This window comes from Alligator sinensis, unplaced genomic scaffold, assembly GCF_000455745.1.
Source record: "Alligator sinensis unplaced genomic scaffold, ASM45574v1 scaffold1849_1, whole genome shotgun sequence".
NCBI classification, from domain to species: Eukaryota; Metazoa; Chordata; order Crocodylia; family Alligatoridae; genus Alligator; species Alligator sinensis.
The window spans coordinates 2,487-25,585 of record NW_005843648.1 but is presented as its reverse complement, the minus strand read 5'-3'; the positions used below and the strand labels follow the sequence as shown (position 1 = coordinate 25,585).

General features: G+C 42.4%; 1 protein-coding gene across 1 annotated transcript in view; it reads right to left on the bottom strand.

Moving 5' to 3' along the window:
* Positions 1 to 22,459, bottom strand: part of LOC102377714 (cytosolic phospholipase A2 beta-like) — a 49,276-nt gene extending 26,817 nt beyond the window's left edge. The window contains exons 1-12 of the mRNA XM_014527568.2: positions 22,300 to 22,459; positions 16,350 to 16,422; positions 14,448 to 14,584; positions 12,309 to 12,440; positions 11,647 to 11,705; positions 10,671 to 10,713; positions 9,973 to 10,036; positions 8,604 to 8,731; positions 8,360 to 8,470; positions 6,095 to 6,132; positions 4,986 to 5,121; positions 2,811 to 2,947 (exon numbers count right to left, since the gene is read on the bottom strand). Of these exons, the coding sequence (XP_014383054.1) occupies positions 2,811 to 2,947; positions 4,986 to 5,121; positions 6,095 to 6,132; positions 8,360 to 8,470; positions 8,604 to 8,731; positions 9,973 to 10,036; positions 10,671 to 10,713; positions 11,647 to 11,705; positions 12,309 to 12,440; positions 14,448 to 14,584; positions 16,350 to 16,422; positions 22,300 to 22,320 (1,079 nt within the window). The 5' untranslated portion in view covers positions 22,321 to 22,459. The remainder of the gene's footprint in view (positions 1 to 2,810; positions 2,948 to 4,985; positions 5,122 to 6,094; positions 6,133 to 8,359; positions 8,471 to 8,603; positions 8,732 to 9,972; positions 10,037 to 10,670; positions 10,714 to 11,646; positions 11,706 to 12,308; positions 12,441 to 14,447; positions 14,585 to 16,349; positions 16,423 to 22,299) is intronic.
* Positions 22,460 to 23,099: the final 640 nt, after the last annotated feature.

The following is a 23,099-nucleotide window of genomic DNA, read 5'->3' as shown; positions in this document are numbered from 1 at the left end:
TTCTCTCAGATCCTGGTGCACACCCCTTATATACTTATAGGCTGCCACCAAGTTCCCCCTGAGCCTGTTCTTCTCCAGGCTAAAGAGTCCCATGTCCCTCAGCCTCTTCTCGTAAGGTTTGATCTCTTGGCCTTTGATCATGCAGGTAGCTCTCATTTGGACACTCTCAAGCTTATTCACATCCCTCCTGAAGTGGGGGGCCCAAAACTGAATGCAATACTCCAGCTGAGGCCTCACTAAGGCCGAGTAAAGTGGCAGGATGATGTCCCTGGTTTTCCTCCTCCAGATGATCACAAACTGACTTCTTTATAATTTTCTGCAGCAATTTTGTGGGTATTGAAGTCAGGCTGACCAGTGTATAATTCCCCAGGTCCTCCTTTTAGCCTTTTTTAAAGAGAGGCACTATGTTGACCCTTTGTCAGGATTCTGGAACCTCACCTGCTTCCCAGAATTTTTTGGCTAGGGACAGACATTCAAAAAGCCTGAGCCTGAATTGATTCAATCTTTGCAGGTTAGTCTAACCAGGCTAGGATACATCAGTTTGTAACTGTAAAGGCATCCCAGAAATGCAGGCACATGCCTGCAGTGGCTCAGGTTACAAGTTGGGAGGTGCTAGAGCAGCCCTCCCTCCCTTTTACAATGCTGAGCTGGGGGGCGGGATTCATCCAAGCCCCAGCAGGATATTCTAATTATGGAGGGGTTCCCCCCCTTAATAACAGAGCATTTATCAGCTCTGTTATCAGCATTTATCATCCCATCAGAAAACAACAGCCTCTCTCATTGGTTTAAGCTCTTCTTAAGCAACTTGTTCCAAAGAAGGAATGGAGGGTTGGCTGACCTGTTGATTAGCTCCTAAAGCCTTAAGTGGCACTGTCCTGCCTGCCTTGTCTCCCACAGCATGGGCCATAGCCAGCATGTGGTCTGCTAGCTAACACTGAGAGGTGTCTGTGTAAGGCAGAGGGGAGGGGTGATGCCTGCTTAACACTGAGAGGTGTCTGTGTAAGGCAGAGGGGAGCAGGGGAGCAGGGGGAAGCCAGGCAGATGCCTGTAGTCTCTGCTGGAGCTGCAGCCAGGAGCAGACAGGAGGGGCTAGCTCTGCTATGTAGCAGAGAGCCCTATCCAGCCCAGAGAGCATGCCAGGATGCTGGGGGAGTCTGGTTAAACTTAAAACAGCAAGGGGTCTGGGACAGACATTGCATAAACCATTTTGACCCAAATCAATTCAATCTGATTTGGGTCAAAAGATAAACCAGGTTTACCTCAAACCAATTTCACACATTTTCAAACTGGTTTATGTGCACTGAACATCTTTTCTGTTACAGGTTTAAACCAGTTTCTGATCACTTAAATCAGTTTATGTGTAATATCTGTCTCTAGCCTATAAATATTATTCCCAATGACTCCAAGATTCCTTCTGCAGTTTCTTTCAATGCCCTGGGATGAAGTTCATCAGGCTCTGCACACTTAAATTCATTCAAACTCATCAAAAGCTCTCTGACATTCTTTTTCATTATCATAACCCAAAACTTTTCCTCTTTCTTGCCTACATAATTTTTGTTAGCAGTTGGTTGTGGCTTGTCTGTGTGAAGCCTGAGGCAACATAGCAGTTTTTTTGCATCTTCTTTAAGTAGCTCACCCTAGCTATCTAGTATGAACCCACAACTTCCTAAGTCTTTCTTTCCTGACCAACATATTTAAAGACCTTGCCATTAATTTCCTTTGCTGAGTGTTACTTATTTTTTATCTTTGCTTCCCTGATTTTGTCCTTGCAAGTTCTTGAGGTTACTTGATATGCTTCCTTAGTGACTTGAACTTCCTTCCATTGCCTATATGTATTATTTAATTTGAGGCATCCACAAAGCTTTTTGTGAAGCCACGTTAGCCTCCTGCCATTCTTCTTGTTTTTCTATCATGCTTGAATAGCTTATTCTTGAGCTTCCAATACTTAGAAACTGTCAGCCCCCCTGGGCTGCCTTATTCTTCAGTCTGTCTCGCCACAGTACCTAACCTGGTATGTCCCTGAGTCAATTAAAATCTGCCCTCTTGAAATCCAGCATCTTTTGTTGACCTCGTTTTCCCCATCTTAGAATCATGAATTCAATCATGTCATAATCACTTCCCCCCCAAGTTTCCCATCACTTTCACATCCTCAACCAATTCTTATCTACTGGTCTGAACAAGATCCAAGAAAAATATCTAGGGGGTATTTCTGACAAAGGAAAATTTCTGACAATGAAAATGCATAGCAAATGCAATGCAAGGCAAATTGTTCTGATAATACAGACATTTCTGGTAATACCTGACAATGCAAAATCTACTATAATTTAATCTGAAACCAATTGTCTAGTGGAAGTATTCCTGTACAAGACAGTGAATTTTAACTTTTTCAAATATATTGTTTGGCTCCCCTGCTAAAACTCTGGAGTAAGTCTAAGCAACATGTCTGTTTAAAACAGGGCCTCAGCTGGGAATATGCAAAAATAGTAGGGAGGAGCAGATACCGTCTTGCTGTTGAGCAGAACTTCTGTGTCAATAGATTTTAAGTTTTTCTAAAATTATTTTAATTCTTGTAGAAGGACAGTGGTAAAAAGGAAACAAAACTGTGAGAATTAGCAATCCCAAATGGAATTTATTTTAAATAGCTAACTCCAATGGGTTTTAGCAGTTAACTAGAGTAATTCATTAACAATGAGATATGCATTTATGTACCACCCACCTGGCCCATGGGGCCAAAAGTTTGAGCACCACTGCACATAGCCATTCATTCTAGTAATATAACAAAAAAAACCCTAAAGCATTTTTAGCCTCACCATGTGGAGCCAGATGTCCCAGTGATATAAGTTGTACAGTCCAAAAGATTCAGCTTCTGGAGAGATAAAAGGTGGCCATACATGGAAGTCATCGCTCTGAGGCCTCCACCTGACGTCATAACAGCAATCACTGGAACCTGTTAAAATAAGGAAGCATTATCCTTAAAAAATGTAGCCACCTGTCTACACAGAAAAGTCCAACCCCATGTCCCATCAGTAGATTTTACTGGAGAACACTTAAATGAAGTCAGTTTCTAGCCAATCTTCAGAAGTATAGTTTCATCCAGTGGTGCCCAACATTTTTGTGCCATGGGTCAGGTGGGCAGTGCCCAGGCTGTCCACAGATCAGATCCAGCTGTTGGGCCCAATCTGGCATGCAGAGCAGGCACAGTGAGGGCCTAATCTGGCACAAGGGGTGCAGCAACAACCCACATCCATTCTGACCATGCCAGGAGTAGCCAGCCCAGTGATCCAGCTGCACACGGAGTGGGGTCCACCCAACCCCAATTCAGCCACGCTGGGAGGGCCTGGATCCAGCTGCATGGCAAAGGCACAGCCCAGCCTTGCCCTTGGCTGCCTAGCAATGACTTGGCTCAGCTAGGCTAGATATGATCATGTGGCAGTGGCCCAGACTGGGCCCTGAGCCAGCTGCATGGGACTTGAAAACTTGGCAGTGGGGTAGGGATGGCAGTGTTAATTGACATCACTTCCCCACCACCAAATTTCTTGACCCACAGGGAACCCTGCAAGCCAGGTGCCATGGCTCCATGTGCTGGATTTGGTCTGTGGGCCAGGGGTTGAGCATTGCTGGTCTCATCCATTGAAAATAGTGACAAGTGACCTTAAGAAAATGTTTGTGGATTTCCTTCATTTGAGCTAAATTGTAAAAAAAAAAAAAAACTTCAAAACTTTTTAATTCCTTTCCTCCCCTGATCTGCTACCAGTGAAACTACGAAGATTTATATCAGATCAGAATCTGACTCTCAGAGGCCACGTCTACATGAGATGCACACTATGCAGTTGTTACTGAGCAGGGATTTCGTACTTGTATAAACAAATACTAAATGACTGTTCAGTAACCAGAGTTACTGTGGAGTCACACCTAAAAATGGCTGTTTTGTGATGCTGGCTGTGCAGTAGCTTGTGACTACTGCCCAGGAGCATTGTGTCAAGCTTCCTGCCACACACTGCTACTGCGCAGTAGTCACGGACTACTGAGCAGTCAGGGTTTCAAGTAGATGCGGCCAGCGTCAGTCAGGTAAACTGGAATAAATCAAATGATGAATGGATTCAAATACATCATAATCTACTCACTGCTATTAACTGAAACATTATTAAACAAAATGATTTCTGAATTATCCTAGTAGAAACACAGCAAGGAAGGGAAGTATTAAATTTAAAATACATCTGAAGGAACAAGTGTCATCTAGATAATGGTACTGTCCCTCTCCTATGGAGCATTTTGACTTTTTGGTTAAAAATGAAAAATGGAGAAATTTTATTTGATAACCCAAATTTTGAGTGTGAACTGCAACAGGGCAGTCCCACAGGTGCTCAAGTTCAGATGCTCCATCTCTTTTATGGACCATGGTCTCTGGCCAAGCTCCATTTTCTGTGATGCTACAGGGTCTTGTTTCTTGCTGAGCCACCACACTGGACATAATAGCCAACGCCTTGACCATGATACATCCTTGGAGATGTATGCCTGGCTTAGGAGCTCTACCCACTGAAGAGACTGGGGGTAGGAAGTACTACAGAAGCATTTCTGGAATGAACTCTTCTACTTTAAGACTTTTTTTGGTTTCAGTTGCAGTTTGGTTCTTCAGCATAAATCAAAGTGTTCTGCAGGAGACTGACATTTATTGTTTGAAAAAGGAAAGAAAAAGAGGTTTAGTCAAATACACAGTATTGGACAAAATGATTTGGCCCACCCTAATATAACCCCAAGACAGCTATTTCTATCCACAACCCAGTGTCCACATTTCCAACTTTCTTTTTCACATGGCAGTTTGGCAAGTTTCCATTCTATTCCAGTTCCACTGAATTCAAATTATTTGTCTGCAACATATAAGGACTAAAGGGGAAAGTTTGCAGGGAACTGCACAGATCCATCCTCACAACATTTGAAACATAGTCTCCCTTCTAATAGCCCCACCCTTAGTCACTTGTTCAGACCTCATGCTCATGTAGATCTTCCTTCAGCTGGAGAACCTTTTTCAGGGCACTAGCAACCACCTTCTTTCTTTTGTGCAGGAACTCTTGCTCATCAGCACAAAGATCATACCCTAACCGCACATCTAGATTTTCTGAGCTGGAACATACAAAAGGACATGCAATCACACAGGCACAGTGTCAACCATCAAGATTTATATGAATTTATTTTCATCAGTTGTAGTTTGTCAGACTCCATAAAGAATTATGATTCACCATCAAAATTTATATGAATTTATTTTCATCAGTTGTAGTTTGTCAGACTCCATAAAGAATTATGATTCACCTTGCAGTTTACAGAGACAAACCCAGACCCACAACTTTGGAGTGAACAACTGAACATGCTTCTTCCTAAACAGCTTACTGCTTCTGCTATATCTTAGGAACCTTTCTATTTTTCTCAGCAGAAAGTCCAGTGTCTGCTGAGGACAGGTAAAGTGGAAAGATAAAAGTATGTTCACATCTTTAATTATTTTTGTCAGCTAAATCTCTTCTATTTCATCAGTGACATGCCTTTTCTGAGATAGGGTGACCAGAACATAAAATAGCATTCCATGTGAGGTTGTACCACTGCTCTGTATAATGGTGTTAGATTTTTTGTACTTTTAAAATTATTTATACATACTAACATTTCAGCTGCTCTAATTTATGGTCCTTTTTACTGACTTCACTGGCACTCAATTGCTATTTTCTGAAGAGCACCTCTTTGACTCAAATAATCTCTTGAATCTTGACATTTCAATCATATCCACCTCCCTCCCTTACATTCCTGTTTTTGTGACTGTTACGTTAGGTATCTCCATGAGGAATCTAAGCAGTTTAATATCTTCCCTTTTGACTAGATGCCTCCTCATTGTTTGAAACTGCCTTTTCTAAATGTTAGCATCATGAAGCTAAATTTGTTATAATTTACCTCAAACATGTATAATATTATTTTGATAGCTCTTATGTAATGGCAGATTCTAGGCGCTGTGTGTGTATGATTTAGAACTAGATCAAGAATATCTGGCTTTAGAATTAGCCATTCCAAAAAAAGCAAAAAAGCATTTTACAGAGAAAGTACATCTTCTTACCAGTCATTTACTTGCAGATGCAACTTCAGCTCTGTCTTCTGAAAGAAAATAATGTCAGTATGAATCAGACAGTTAAGAAATGAGCAATGGTGGTTTTCAGAGGCAAGTAATTTTTCTGCCCCTCACTCCAAGTGCTTTCTGGTGTGAGTGACTTCCCTCTTTCCTATCTCTGTTTTTGGACAGGGACAGTGAAAGGATAGCAAATAAAGATCTTCACTATGGATCCCCAAATGGGCTGATGAAGCAGAAAGTCTACCTGAGTCACAGTACCACATTTCCTCGTACAGCAAGGCACATGGTCCTCAAGGAAGGAAGGGGTCCTGCCAGTTTTCTAACACTGGAAAAGAGGAGCAATAAATTACCAGGTCCCTCCAAAAGGTTGCTAAAGATAAAAATGGAGAGCCCAAGAACTATCAAAGAGGCAAAAAACTGAGGATTTTAGGAGGAGGAAGATCCAGAAAAGGTAAGGAAAAAAATCATTTTCTCTTCTAGCTGGGAGAAAGACTTGTAAGGATTAATTTCTACCCTCCCTATGTTTACCATCAGCCTTCTGTGAGGGTTGGAAGAAGGAGAATGGTAGCTGTTAGCAGATTAAGAGATGACTGGATAAGCTATCTTTCAGCTCTCCCTAGTGTAGTAGAAGGCAAGGTAGATTTACATGTTGTAGACTAAGCAAAGTGTTTGTGCATGTGCATGTGTGTGTATAAGTGTGTGTACACTAATCAAAATAAATATATATGAAGTGAGCTATAGCTCATGAAAGCTTGTGAGATACCTATGTATTTATAGATAGATATAGATATAGACTTGCACTTTATAGACTAACCAAAGTAAATAGATATGCCTGATGAGGTCAGTATCTGATGAAGCGAACTACAGCTCACGAAAGCTTGTTATATATATATTTAGCTTGATATATATATAACAGCTCATGAAAGCTTATTTTATATATTTTTTAATATATTTATAGATATTTTTATATGTATATTTAGCTTGATATATATATCCTTTTTCAGGGCAACCACTAGCAACCATATATATCAAGCTAAATATATATATATATAACATATCTATAAATATATAAAAAATGTATATATAAAATAAGCTTTCATGAGCTGTAGTTCTCTTCATCAGATACTGACCTCATCAGACAGTTTACTAGAACCAATTCCTAGGGTAGACCAAAAAAAAAATGTCAGCCATCCAACAGTTTTAGACTCATATCTCAAACTATGCATCTAGTCAGATGGCAGTGTTACTACTACTGCTCAGGAACCTCAGTTTGGGGCTCATCCCACCCCTCATTATCCTCATCCTCTGTATATGGGATGCCTCAGCCTTGTTTTTCTAGGACTTGTCTTCCCCACATGGAATCAACACCAAGAAGTACAACCTGTCCTCTCACTCCTGCTCAGCACACACCAGATCCCAGGAATGAGACAACGTAGCTGGCTTAAAGATGTCTTGAGAACACACACTAGCACTGCTGTCAGGATCTCTGGCTCTGACATGTTGCTTGGCAGGGGCTCAGGCAGAGTAGCTGCAACTTTCTCTTCCCTGGGGTTGGGTGGGTGTTGCGCAGAAGCAAGCGGACAAAACATGCCCCTCAGCAGTGGCCGTGAGAGTGACATGGAAGTGGCATGGACATGCCTTTAGTGTCCCAGTGCTGAATGTTGAGATCAATAAATATCACTAAAGACAAAATACTCTTCAAGCATCTACAAGACGCTGATAATTTAACTGCCGTATTCCAGTTTTCTTCCCACACCACCCCACTGGCTGAAAATGAAGAGAAAAAACCTGCTATTAAGAATTTCAGCATTGGCAGCCAGAAGACTGATAAGATATATAGACAGCCAGAAAACATCTTCATAAAAGCCAAACATGAAAGAAGCAGGGTTGGCTGGAAAAAGTGAATCAGGATAGAAAGTCCAAGCCACAAAGGTTTGCATGAGAGGAAGTTTCAGAAAATTCCGTTTTGGACAAACCAAAGGGAATTTTTTTCAGCTTCTCTGTGCTTTGCTGAGAAGACTCTTGGCAAGTTCACTTTCTCCCTGCAAGAAAACATTTCTATGAAAATTGAAATTTTCCCATGGAAAATGTCAAATTTGCAAAAGCTACTCCAATGGAAAATTTCAGACAAACTCAAATGCTAAAAGATTATTGATGGTCATAATATCTAATAGTCATTCTACTATGTTGATTAAGCTGCACTTTATCTATGTTCACCTCAGTTAAAGTCATTGTAAATCTTGAAATACTTACATCTTCTAAGAGCATGCCAACTGTCACTTTCTGTCCAACAGGAAGTAACTTCAGTGGGACTGTTAACGAGTTATGTGAATTGTCTTCCTTTTCTTCCTTATCCGAAATTTTCTGGAGAATATAATAATTAATTGTTTTATCTAGATGCAACAAACATTTCAAAATGTTTGAAAATATAAACAGTGTTGTTTCAATGTAAATTAATAAGAGTTATAGATATGTGAGAAGGAATCATGGCTATTACCTGGAGTCTGGCTTTTAGTATGGGCTCCCAACCCTTTATGCAGTGGAAGTGGAAAGTATCTACATCTATGGTGGTTTTCTGTGTTCCCTCATATGACGCATGCACTGTAAGCACTACATTTTTATTCTCTAGAAAAAATGGATTTGCATGAAGAACATTACCATTATTCAGGTAAAACATCCAACAAAGTAAACTAACTTCCTTCTGTGTGGTCTACGTGTTTCACAACCCACCATGTGCTGCCATGTTGACAGGACTCTCAAGACACAGGCAACCAGAGAAGTGATCACCAGCAGGTATTCTTATGCCAATGTATCTTGAATTTCTTTTTCTTGCTTTCCCACTGCACACTTGAGCACTCCCAACATGAGCATCCTATCACATTTTTGCCCACCCAACCAAGATGGATGCCAACATGATAGCTTTAAGGAAAAAGGACAGTGTTAACAGGTAAAACAATATGCTTTTCCTGCAAAAAAAAAGCCAATAGCATACTGAACTGTATTTACAGGTGTGTAATTTGCAAGTCAAGGGAACTGATTCTTCTGTTCTATCTGGCACTGGCGAGGCCTCACCTGGAGTACTGTACCCAGTTGTGGGCCCCACACTTCAAGAAAGATGTGGACAAATTAAAGAGAGTCCAGTAGAGAGTAACAAAATAGATTAGAGGTCTAGGAAATATGACTTTATTAGGAAAGGCTGAAAGAACTGGAATTATTTAGTCTGGAGAAGAGAAGAAGGAAGGGGAATTTGATCACAATGTTTAAATACCTTAGTGTGGTTATACAGGGAATGGTGATAGACTATTCTCTGTGGAAACAGAGGACAGGACAAGGAACAATGGCCTTAAGTTGCAGCAAGGGTAATTTAGGATAGCTATTAGGAAGAAGTGTCTCATTCTGAGGGTGGTTAAGCATTGAAACAGACTACCCAGAGAGACTGGAATCTCTATCCTCTGTAGTTTTTAAAAATAGATTAGACAAATACTTGTCTAGGATGGTTTTAGTCAGGGGTGATCATGCCTTGAGCAGGGAGCACTAGATTACCTCCTTCCAGCCCTATTTTTTCTTTGATTCTATAAAACTGGAAAAGGAGAAATGCTGAAAAGGACAGTTCATGCCTTGATTATGCCTTGAGTCAGGGAGCACTAGATTACCTCCTTCCAGCCCTATTTTTCTTTGATTCTATAAAACTGGAAAAGGAGAAATGCTGAAAAGGACAGTTCTGAGATTTTCAGTGAACCCTACTTTATTGTCATTCAAATAGAGGCAGTCTTCACTGTGAATTAAAGTTCCTCTAGCTGGAATTGGCAGGCTATGAATACAGTAGACTTGGCTGCCTGCTCCCTTAAGCTAGGGAATGGACTTACCTTTCAAATACTTTTTATTCTCCTCCTTCTCCACCTGAACTTCCAAGCAACACATTTCACGAGACTGAGAAAGACAATCAGCAAAAGAATGGATAATCACTTAGAAACCAATTTAAAGTGCTTCTAATGGTTTGAAGGAAGAAGAATTGGCTGATGAATTCTTTCTATAATGTAAGAAAGGTAGATTTGACATCAGTGTCAGTGAGGACAGGATTTCACCTGCAGGAGGGATCCAGAAGTCTGTTATTGCATAGAGAATGCAATGCTGAAATCCCTCCACTCCTAGACTGTAGGCACGTCCACACTCTTCCCTATGGCAATGTTGTTACTGTGCCGTGATTTACTACTCCCAAAGTACTAAAGCACAGCACAGTAACCACCCATATTGTGCTGTATGCGCAGTGAATGGTTATTTTTAGCAGCTATTTAGCCACAGTGGCACATTAAAGCAGTAGAGCATGCTGCTACAGCACAGTAGCTGCTGGTCACATGTAGACACCCATGGATGCCGCCGCGATGTAGCATCATGTGTAGATGTGCCCTGTCTTCTTATTTTAGGCCTGTGTTTCTATTTATCATGTTGGCAGTATATGGATGGATTTGGATTTGGCTTGGTTTTGGGCATGAAGGAAAGAAATAAATTAAAGAAAGAAAAAAATAATGAAGAAATAAAGGAAAAACTCAAATTTGAACCTTACCACAAGGACACCATTTGTCCTGAGGTTTTCAGGAGGTCCAGGACTGAAAAAATAGAACCAAACAAATTTTTAAACATAAAAATTTATTGAATTTAAGTATATTTTTAAATGAGGGCTTGCAAGTATATAATTAAAAGCAAACTGTTTTCCATGTTAATACATTATTGTCAAAGCCTGTATTTTGAGAATCCTAATTTATGAAGCCCCATTAGCAGTGATTTTATATTTTTATCCAGATCGCTGTCAAAGATATTGTATAGCACTAGGTCAAGAACATATCCAAGCAGAACTCCACTGAAACTTCCCCATCAACTGACAAATTCCCATAGCAGCTTAACCAGTTTTTGCATGTCACAGTTTTGTATTTGAATGTAATCTGGCACTAAGTCAAATGACTTACAGAACCCTAATGATCATGTCAACAGAGCTACCTTTAGCAACCAAATTTGTGTTCTCACCAAAACTGACTTCAAGTTTATTCAAGGAGACTGTTTTTGGATAAAATTATGTTAGCAACATTAATTTAACTATCACCTTTTACTCTCTACTGATTGCTTCCCATATTGGCCTATTCATGATTCTGTTTATCCTTTTTAATATTGGTACAATATAAGTTATTTTGGGGAATTCCCCAGTATTTCAAGATTTGTAAAAGAAATGAACACTGGCGGCTCAGAGAGTTCCTTTGCAATGCTCTCACATGCAAATTATCTGGCTCTTCCAATTTTAAAATGTTTAGGGATCAGGTCTTAGTTGTCATACAGGTGGCAACAGCTATGCAAACCAGATCAATGGAATGGAGGCATCTTGGGAGATTGAGGTGAATTCAAAACAACTGAAGAAGAAAAGCAGCAGTCCCAAATCTCCACTTGCAAAAAGAAGATACGTTTCAAGACAGCACATTCATGTTGATCCATATTTGTTATTACCTTCTTACCAGATCCATACCCACATATCACTTTTGCATTTTACTCACATTTTTTCCATCTTAAATTCTACTTCCAAAGACTCCCATTGCTGAAAAGATTTCTGTTTCTGAAAAAAAGAAAGGGACAATAAATATTAATCATTTGTAACCATCCTGTTCAGTGTAGAACTATCCTAGCTTTTCTTTCTGGATAATTCCTCCCACCAGCCCCTTGATGGGATTTTATCAGGCATTTTATCAGAATAAATTCCCCTTTGTTGGTGGTCAATGAAAATGAGAATGAAATGGGGGTAAGCTTTGGAACTTGAGAAAGGGAACTTACATAAAATGACAGTTTAACTTAGGAAATGCATGAGTTTTGTCATATTTTTCACCAAGTATTTTCCCTTTCTAGCAGGAAGTATTTGAGCAAGGTGAGAGTAAATTTAAGCTGAAGGATGTAAAGCTATTCATCTGGAACACATAAGATGAACAGCACTCACTGCAGACCTCAGTGATGGCAGGGTATCAATGCATTTTTGCTTCTCACACAGGTGGTGGTCTACCTGAGAGAGTAATTTTTTTCTCCTGAAGTTATGAGAGCAGCCTATGCATGTCACTGCTAACTAGTATTTAATGTCTCCCCATGCAAACACAACATCCAGTTAATACGTTATATAGATGGGGGCTGTAAAAGACTCTTCAAGTCTTCCTGAAATTTCAGTCCTTACCTCCGATTTCAAAGAGAATGTTTCATGGGCTACCACTCCAGGCCTCACGTTAGCAACATCAAAGAGAACAGTGAACTGGATGTCGTCTTTGGTGACTGGGTCCTTATCAAAGACAGTCAGTTCTAAGATATTCTGGGAATAAAAGAAGAGATACGTCACAAGTCTGTTCTCTTTAACAGCCACAAAACATTAGGTCATTTCTGCTGCAAACTCCTGTATCACTGTGGAGATAAAGGAAGGATAAAGAAAACAACATTCATGCAAGCATCTAGCAATGTGGGACTCAGGGCAAAATCCATATTGGCCCCGTAAGTACCACTACTAAAAGAACAAAAATAGTGCTGGGAAATAGGGACCAAAACTCAGGTGTCCATCCTCACAGGTTATTGCTGTTATCACTAGGTTACTCTGTTTGGCTCCTTGCTTGCTTTCTGCCAAAGATGGTTTGGGTCTGGAACTTTGCTTTGCCCCAGGACTCTGGCACCTTTGGCTGTACAGCGGCTCAGCTTCAACAGGAAGATAGAGCATACTTCACACCAGACTATCCTGTAACCTAGTGGTTAGGGTCTGCTGGAAAGTGAGAATTGAAAGTAATAATCCCCTCAGGCTCAGAGAGACCTAAACCCCAAGTCTTCTACTTCCTAGACCAGTGTCTTTCCACTAGGCTCTTATGAGAAAGATGAGCAGTGGAGACACCATCACAATAGCCTCCTCCTTCAGCTGTGCATACACATAACTAACTACAACACTTTGCACTGATATCAATGGGCATTTTTAAACATGCACTGGGGGCGGGGGGTGGCACTTTAATTACAGCAGCTCCAAGAGCCGCTCTAATTAAAGTGCCCGCAGCATCTTATGTACTCAGCATCCCCTGCTTCAAAATGGTGGGGGGGGGGGGGGGGGGCGCTTTAACTAAAGCTTGTTTGCTGCCATTTTGAAGCACAGGAATGCTAAATACACAAGATGCCAAGGCTGCTGGAGTGTGCTAATTAGCATGCTCCAGCAGACTCAGTTGAATCTGCTTCAATGTACTGTAATTATACTGTGTCAGAGCAGCATCCCTGAACGTCTACTGGCACCCAATGCTGTCAGTGTGGGTTAAGTGTGTCCTGAGGGCACCTAAAAGACTTGGGCCCACTGGAGAGACCGGTGAAATCTAGGTGTTGTCCAGCACCCTAATAGGTTTGCGTGAATTTTGGATAGGAGCCAGGTCCTTAGGTATCTTTATCATTCAAAAGGCAGGCACTGAGTGAGCGTAAGCTCTAAGGGTATGTACAGAAGTTGTTTTTCTTTTTTTTTCTTTTTTGCCATTTAAAGCATTTTATTGCCATGACTTAACAGAAGTGCACAGCTTTACAGCACTAAAAATGGGTACAGCGCTTTAAATTACCCCTTGTTAAATGAGGTATTACATTTGAAGCACTCTATTTTACAGCACTTCAGCAGCCTGCAGCACTTTAAGTAACTTCTGTACGCTGGTCTAATTTCTGACCAGTGGAGAAGCCCCAGGAGGCTGCAAAGTGTCCCCTGCTCCTAGTCTGGAAAGTGCAGGGAGGTTCAGAACCCTCCCCCACCAAACCCTGCACTTCTGTCATGGTTAAGAGTGCTGTAACTTTATAGTGCTACAAACATGCTCTAAACCACAGCGCTGTAAGACGTGCACAGAGCACTTCTGTACATACCTTAAACATTTTTGTGGCTGCTGAAGTACAGGTATCCTGCATCACTTTTTGCCATTTAAGCATTTATATTATCCCTAAGATTAGGCATTTTGTTTATTAATGAGGATTTGGCCCTGGGGTATTAATTCCAAGAATCTGGATGGGATACTGTGAATGATGGTCCATTCTGTGTCTTTGAAATTATGTTTTGTAGAATTCTAAATATGCTGATCTGGAGAAGATGCTATCTCTCCCAGCGCTCCTTGTCCCTAGTCCAGAAACCTATACTTTCAATTTTTCCGAAACAAAGATGATCCTAAGAAAGTCACTCCTCTCTGCTACTTTGTTCTACATGATCCACAGCAAGTTCTGTTTCACAAGTATTTCCCTAATTTGTTTAGCATATTTGATCTCCAGGACTAGAAATGAAGCCTCTGGGGTTTTCAGGAAAATGAATTCTTATTTTCTTAACCACCTTGACTTCAGTCTGGATCCTGAAGTAAAAAGTCTCATTCCAGACAGGGTCATCAGAGTTCTCGATGGTTTGGGTCTGGAACTTTCCATTTGAAGCTGTTGGCAGCCACAGGCTCACGTAGCAATCAGATGCAGTCGCTGAAGCAGAAAAAGAAATGATATAGCAATAGTGTATATCAATACTTCAGACTTGTTTCAGCCTCAGAAGCAAATGGCATCACTCAGCAGCCTTTGGGCAGGGAAGAACTGTCCTTTTGACAGAGTAGACAGAGTAGAATTTCTTTTGAACGCAGGAATTGCCACGTCATATCAGAGATCTCTGATAGCCACTATTGGCTGATGGTACAGAACTGTACATCACTGCTCATGTTACTAATGTTTTACTGAAAACAAGTACATTACTAATACACATCTGCATTAGACAGTTGTTGGACAATCCGGCCCACAAGGTAAGTCTCTTTCCAGGTACAAGACTTTATACTACAGCAGTGGTTTTCAAATATTTTTAAATGTTACCATGTAAATCTGGATATCTATGCATGCTTATATTTGAATCATTAACAGCATGCACCCCTGGCGGCTGAGGGGGCACAGCGGCGGCAGGAGCACGGTGGTGGCAGCGGGAGTGGTGGGAACGTGGCAGTGGTAAGTGGGGGAGCTCCCGCAGATGCCGCCAGTGCTGTTGGCAGCAGGGGGTGCAAGCTCTGACAGTGCTCAGGGGGTGCACTGCCATGCTCAGGGGGTGCACATGCACCCGCATGCACCCCCTACGCATCACCCCTGATTTGAATCACTGTGGTAATTCACTCAAATGATTTTTTGCTCAAGAGCTTGATTAGACAATAAAGACATAAAGGGGAACTCAGTGATACACATTGCTGGTCACTCTTATGGTCAACTAGCAGGTGATCGTGCTTATCTCTGTGAAGAGAAATGTATTCCATACCTCACCTTTAGTGGAATGTCTTGTTTAGCTGGACAAGTCAACAATGCTTTCATTAGGAATATAGGTAGGAGAGGAGTTTGAAGCATGTGGAAAAGGGGTCTTAAGGTGTTTGTCTTACTAAGATTGCTATAAAAGATCTCTACAAATGGGCAACAACTAAGTGTCCCACAGTACATAATTCCAAAGGGGTCACTGCTGAGGAAAGAAATGGAGGGAATGCTAATTAAAAAAAGAGTTGCAAAAGAGTCCCATTTTAGCTGTGGATTCAGCATATGCCTAGGGCTGGCCCTTCAGGTCGCTTTTTCTTATCAAGGACAAATCAGTAAATCTGTGTAGCTGAGAATCTGGCACTACAAAGACCCCAAAATATAGAGGAGTTTGCAATGCTCAGAATTGTCTGGTTTACCCTTAGACATACTCCTAGGATATGCCTGTATCACAAAATGCCATCACACAAGAGTGAATGAGCCTGAACAGAATTCCATGCTGGCCATACTCTTCTGCTTCCATTACTTAAGCTAGGTTTAAAAAGTATCTCCATGTGGCGCTGTGCTGTGCAGTGAGGCTATTTGAGGCACTCTGACTGCTCATGGTAGACAATGAAAACCTTCGATAGCTTATTTGTAGCACCCCAGCTGTCTGGTATGACTCCAATCTATGATTTAATTTATAGACGTGAAAATTAGAAACTACTCTAAGCTGATTAACTAAGTGCAATGTCGTCACCCTGCATGCTTTGCTACTTTATATTTTTCATCTAACACAATCCCAAGGAAACTTAGATGGTAGTTTGCTGTCCCACTAAACAGATTCCAACTACTCCCTCTACTCTGCTCATATTTCAGGTGCTTCAGGGCACCCAACAAAAATCCAGGTCTGTTACTTGATTACACTACATTTACTTGTTGCTCACAATCCATAAACTATGAAGAATACGGAAGGAAGAATACAACTCACCTAGGTCCCTTGATGTAATGTTCCTGGCCTGTATGACTCTTACAGAAAACAGGCAGTTGGAAGAGCTTGTTTTCTGCAGAGAAACCAAGTAAAATGCATTTTATCAACATAAAATATTGGAAATAAGCATATTTCAAAAAGAGTAAGGGAAAAGGCCTCTCCCTTTGCTGGTTTTCTGTTGTCAACTTTTAGAGTGGAAAGCTATTTGTAACCCACCAGAGACGCCACTTTCTTTCAAATGGTTTCCTTATTACCCAGTTAATTTAGAAATGAAGAAACTGTATACTAATGAGAATAAATTATGCCTATGACAGGCTGTTTAGGTGAAGGGAGGCACATGGACAGAGGAAGTATAGGCCCAGCTTCCAATGAGGAACAACATTTGCAGTCATCTTACAGCCCCCGCCCCTTCATATCTCCTGGGTGCATTTGTGACTGTGGAATATGACTGCACTGCAGGTCTGCTGACAGCTTTGTACTACAGACCCATGTTGGGTCAGAAATGGGGCTAGCATAATATCAGGACAAGCAGCATGCAGCTACCAGCATGAGTTCCAGTTAGGTATTTGTACTGGATCCCATAATGATTTCTGGGCACCTAATACAGGCTTCTGGTCTTGTCTTGACACTGTATTACGAAAGTACTTTGCTGGGTTCTAGGCACTGGGTCCAGGTGTGTGTGGACAAAGCAGGGTGTTTCATCTACACACTAGGCATGTGTAGATGAAACAGGGACCCTAAACTGAAGTGATGGGTTTAAAAAAAAAACACTACAATTTAGGGCTGATTAAACCCCTGCGTCATGCACACACCCCACTGATTTACCTGCCTCCCTGGTGGCAGGGAGGGGAGGGCGAGCTGCCAGTGGGCGGAGCGGTCCCTGGACTGCGGTGGGGGGTGGGGAGGACTGGTATTTCCCTCTGAGGCAGCGGCAGCCCCCCCCCACCAAGCTGCACCCACCCATAGGCACCCAGCTCGGGCAGTCCCAGGGGGCACCACAGCCATGGTGGGAAGCACCAGGCCCCCACGCAGCTTAGGCAGGCAGGCAAGCTCTGGGGGCGGGGTGGAGATTGGGGGAGAAAGATCAGGCTCACTGCTTTTCTTGGGTGGAGCCTGCTTTCCCGGGCTGCTGCCAGGCTGTCTCCAGGGCTTTCTGCTGAGCCCCTGAGCTGCACGGAGCCCAGTGTTTCACTCCACGGCTGTAGGGGCAGCAAACTAAAACTCCTCGAAGGAGTTTTAGTTTGCTGTACTCCAAGTCATTTAAGGTGCATTATGCCGCTGAATTTCCTACAGCAGCTGGAATTAATGTGCAATACACTGCCAAGACATGCAAATATTGACACCATTAAAGTGGTGCAAAAGCATTAAGTGTCATGCACGCACATCTCTCCTTTCATCTACACACGACTAGCATGCCTTAAGGTGGACCCAGTTCGCTGTGTCTCCTTTGAGGCACACAAAAGACTCCGCTAATAACAGTTGTTTGTACAAACTGAATGCCCTTGGATTATTTGATCCCGCCTTTAATTAACTCAGATTAATTTTGCTGAATATCCCTGTATAAACAAACCCTAGGATTCATTCATTTCTCACCCTATAAAATCCCAGGACCCTTGGCATAGCTTTTTGCCATTTTGACTGATCAAGGCATTTTTTTACTGTGAATGCAGGCTGCCTCTCTCACAGTTGTCTGTTACCCAAGCATGTTTTATTCCAGTTCAGGGTGAAATTTCAATATGTTTAACTTTGCCACAAAGTGAAAATTCCAAGTTTCTCTCAAGCGTTCCTTTCATCAGATTGCAACAATATGACATGAATCTTTCCATACAAATACTTACTTAGCATAGAAATACTTACTGTATTATACAGTCAGCACTTCTGGCAGATTTCATTAACAGGAAATACAGGATTTCATGCCAACCACACAGCTAAATAGTTTTAATTAATATGCTAATTAAACATGTTACACACTCAACTCTAACTCTTGCACTATATGTGTAATCTAATTGACTATACTTGTTGCACAATATGAACTGAATTTTCCTCTCAGGTGTTGCCTTCACTGGAGAAATAGACCACCTTTGTAAATAACAACCGTTCCCCTCTGATTGCAAACACATCTCACATTCATATACAGAAATGCTGAGCACAACAATTGACCATGGAAAAACACAACCTCTAATTTTGCATGAAAATGTATATTGACTTATCTAGGTATAGAATTCTGCATTCTGTATAAATACATTTGTGCAGTAGTTCATAACATATTGCCTCATCTCAGGGGATTTATCTTTGTTAATTACTTACTGTCAGTACTGAACCCATTCTAGCAATGCATAGGAGCCAAAGAGGTAATAAGTATTGCATGCAATACAAGATTCAAAATGTCACCTGCTCAATTAATATATTTTTATTCATGTTGAGACCCACATCATCCTCCTTTCTTAAGACAAGACTCTGGGACCTGTACAATATTTATACAATAAATGTACTACAAGTCTAAATTGATAAACAGGCATCATGGCACTTTCCCCAATTTCATCAAGCTGTATATGGTTTAATAAGTTGAAATCGACATTGCTCACCAATTCCCAGGTACTCTTAGAGTAAATGATCTCCTCATATCTAGTGTCAACCTAAGGAGGAAGAGTTTGGCCTTCTTTCTTCATAGAAAGGTAAGATTATGTTATCAAGGTGGTAAAGGTCCTAAGTAAACTTACAGCTTGCATCCGTATATTCCAATTGCTATTCCTGTAAAGATGTTTTCTGAGTTGGACGTGGAGTTCATTTTGTATTGTTTGGATGGAACAAAATCCAGGAACCAAACTGGCACTGCAAGAAGTCTTGTCTGTCACCCCTTCCCTTAGCTATTGTAAACTTCTTCTGTTTGTTCATGCAAACCTAAAATCCACCCTCTGCCCCCTGCCTTTGATCAGAGAGTACAATGACAGGTATTAATCAAGTAATTATATGAAAAAATACGAAATGTCATGGGTAGCTTCATGTGTCAAAATATTAAGCTCTACCTATCCTTTCATTTGGGCCAAATCCAGGGCTATGCTAGAGACTACTCATCCTTACTTGTTTGTCTCAATTTTGAGTCAAGTTTAAGGTCGCAGACCTTTTCTTCAGGTTGTTTAATGGCCCAGGCCTGACATCTAAAAGATAACTGAATGCCCTGGGATGAAGAGCAGAGTGAACTCCACTCCTCAGGCACAACAGAACCCTCTAGCTAAGGTGTGGAGCTCATCTGTGCAGGATAGGGTTACCATATGTCTGGGTTTTCCCAGACAAGTCCTCTTTTTTGTCCCCTGTGCTGCACCTGGGTGGGTTGTTTAAATAAAAGCAAAATGTCTGGGTTTTTTGCTGTTCCTTTGCCCTCTCAGGCTGGCTGCTTGCAACTGGGAGCAGCGGGCAAGGTGATTGGCTGTCATGACCCCAACATCCAATCACCTTGTGGTAGAGCACAAGAACAGCAAAAAACAGCCAGGGGAAGGGAAGGACAGAGAGCAAGAGAGCAACATAGGAGCTGCTTGGGCAGCAGGGCTAGGAGCAAGGGGTGTGGGTTGGAAGTGAGGGCCACCAGCAGGGCTGGGTGGCAGGGGGCTGTGGTCAGGGGTAAGGCACATCACTGGGTAGGGAGGCCATGGGTGGGGAGTGAGGGGCACCAGCAGGGTTTACAGGGGCAGGAGCTGCAGATCAGGGGTGAGAGGCACTGCCTGAGCTGCTGGGGGGATGCAGGTCAGGGGTGAGGGGTACCAGCAGAGCTGGGGGGCAGGGGGATGCAGGTTGGGAGTGAGGGGCACCGGTGGGGCTGGGAGGGGTGCAGGGAGCTGCAGGTCTGGAGTGATGGACACCCACCAGAGCTGAGTGTGGATCGGGAGTGAGGGGCGTGGGGGATGGGATGGATGACTGCGAGTTGGGTATTCAGGGCACTGGCAGTGCCAGGGGGCTGTGGGTTGTAAGGGACACCAGCAAGGGGTGGGGGGGCAGGGTACTGCCATTTGGGAGTGAGGGGCACTGGCAGTGCTGGGGTCAATGGGTCTGGAGTGAGGGGCAGCAGCAGGGTTGGGGGGGATGTGGTTTGTTGGTGAGGGGAAACAGAATGGGCAGGGGCAGGGCATCAACATGTCACTGCCCATCCCCAAGCTCATATTATGCCACCACCCCCCACCCCCCACGTGGACAGGTGTCCTCTTTTTTGGACCTGGAAATATGCAGGAAATAGTTTGAGAGCTGGTCCAAGATTGGGACATGGACTCCCACAAGAACCAAGATTCATCACAAATGTCACCATTTTTTATTCCAAATTCAAAGTTCACTTTCTCAATTTACCTCCTCAAACATAAATATCCAATATGGTGTACATTTAAAAAATAAAGGCCTTTCAAGATAAGTCATAACATAGCAAATACAGTTCTCCATATGGAAAGAAAGGCTACATGATCTGTGATAATTGGTAATAACCTCATTTACTGTACCTCTAAAGGGTGCTTAAGGATAAATTTGTAAAGTGGTTTAGGCAGGACTCAGTCACCTGACCTCCACTTTAAGTGCCGTAATAAAAAATGTAGGTCTGAATCACTCTCTCAGCTACTACCTAATGCCAGAGCTATTAACACTCCCAGCACATAGGCAGTCAGACATAATGACAGGCGCTGAGATTTTGGAACTGGAATCATACAGTCAAGGGAGAGCACAGGAACAGCAAAAAACAGCCAGGGGAAGGGAAGGACAGAGAGCGAGAGAGCAACATGGGAGCTCAGCAGCCAGGGTCAGGAAGGCAGAGGCCAGGAGCAACATGTTCAGGAACAAGATGTGGAACCCAAAGGCATGTTTGTTGAACAACCTACAGACTGTTGCTCCTGGTGGGCTTAAATAGGGGCCCTGCTGCCCTCTCAGCCAATCGGGGGAGTACAGTCATGGCAGGCCTAACACACCCCAGCTGGTCAATCAGCCCAGGCCTGGCTGCCTGTTCTAACCCCCGACAGGAGGTACCTGAACTCTGTAGGTACCTCAGTTTCTAGCATGAAAGTTATCTAGGCAATCTCTGCCTAAAACATCCCAGACACTGCTGGCCTAACCTGTACTTAAAAACTGGCAGAGACAGAGATTTCACAGGATCTCTACGTGATGTGTTCCAGTGCTTAAACACCCTTAAGTTAAAAAAACAACTTCTTAATGTCTAAAATAAATTTTCATTGTTGCAATTTCAGCCTATTATTTCTTTCCCTTCCCCTGCTGACACAGGAAATAGTTGGTCACCATCCTCTTTATGACAACCTTTTTTGTATTTAAAGATTGTTATCAAGCCTCCCTCAGTCTTCTCTCCTCAGGTGCCTATAGACATGCACAAGGACATGTGGATGGGGTGCGTTTTAATTAGATTAGTTTCCGGAGAACTGCTTGAATTAAAATGCCTCACAGTCATGTGTATTAAGCATCCTGCATTTCAAAATGGCCACGGGGGTGCTTTAACTAAAGTTCTTTCAATGAGTTGTAGTTGAAGTGCCCCTGCGGCCATTTTGAAACATGGGATGTTTAATACATGTGACAGTGAGGCATGCCGAAGCATTCTAGTTAGAACGTGTCAGAGGGAAATACCCTCTATCAGTTGCATCTCCCTCTCTTTTGAAACGTGGGAAAATAACTTGCGCTGTTAACAATTTTGCTTACTTGTCATAAAAAGTGTCTCATTGAATACTTAAAGTGCCACTTCCTACTAGGAAAACGCAAGTCCAAACATGATGAACTTCCATGAGGACTGCGGAGGCTACAGACATTATCTTAAAGACACAATCTCTGCGCTACATTCAACCGGCAGTGATTCAATCTGCAAGTGACAAAGTGCAAGCCACACAAGAGCTTCCATGAGAACTCTTAACAGTCTCTCCGACTACAGGGTCTCTGATCATCATTAAGGAAGTGAAGATAGCTGAGATTTTCTTACCTTATACGATGAGTCCCCCATTACTTACAAGATGAGGAGGAGGATCACAAAATCCCAACTAGCACTTGAGTAACAGATCTGTTGGCTGACAGGAACATTCACAGCTCATTCTTCTTTATAATGACACATCTCAAGGGATAAGTAATTATTCAGACTCGGAACTCCGCCCTCTGACTCCTCTATGTGGAGAAAACAGTCTATGAGTGCACTGATAACATCTTCAATAGCACAAATGTTGCAGCTATTTTCATTTTGGGGGATTTTCATTTTGATTGAAGTGTTATATAACATCATTCATGTTTCCATATATGTGTCTGGGGGTTGTCCTTGAAAAGCTGATACATCTGATTTTGCTTTGATACAAAAGTTTTAAAGAATTTCCTACTAAAGCGGCACCTTTAACTGTCTCCAATATTGATGCTTCAAGACTAGTGCTAAGGAAGCACATTAATACTTCCTTAGTTTTAACTGCTGCAGCTCATCCCTGCAGCTGTGAGGACATCCCTCTATACCACATCCGGCTGCAAGGATACAGTATAGACATGTCTCTTAGGGTTTGTCTGCACCAGGGCTCTCCAGCTTTGGTGTGGCTGGCGGCTGCAGATGGTGTCAGCATGTGCCAAAAGTCAGCAATGCTGCAGGGCGGCTGTCCCAGAATCCACCCCACCACACAGGCCATGCCAGTGCTACAGAGACCTGCACTGACAGCCTGCTACCTCCCTACCCTCCACTGCACAGCAGTGGAAAAGGCCATATTTTAAGAGCTCATGGACTACATGCAGCCCTCAAGTTGCCTGTTG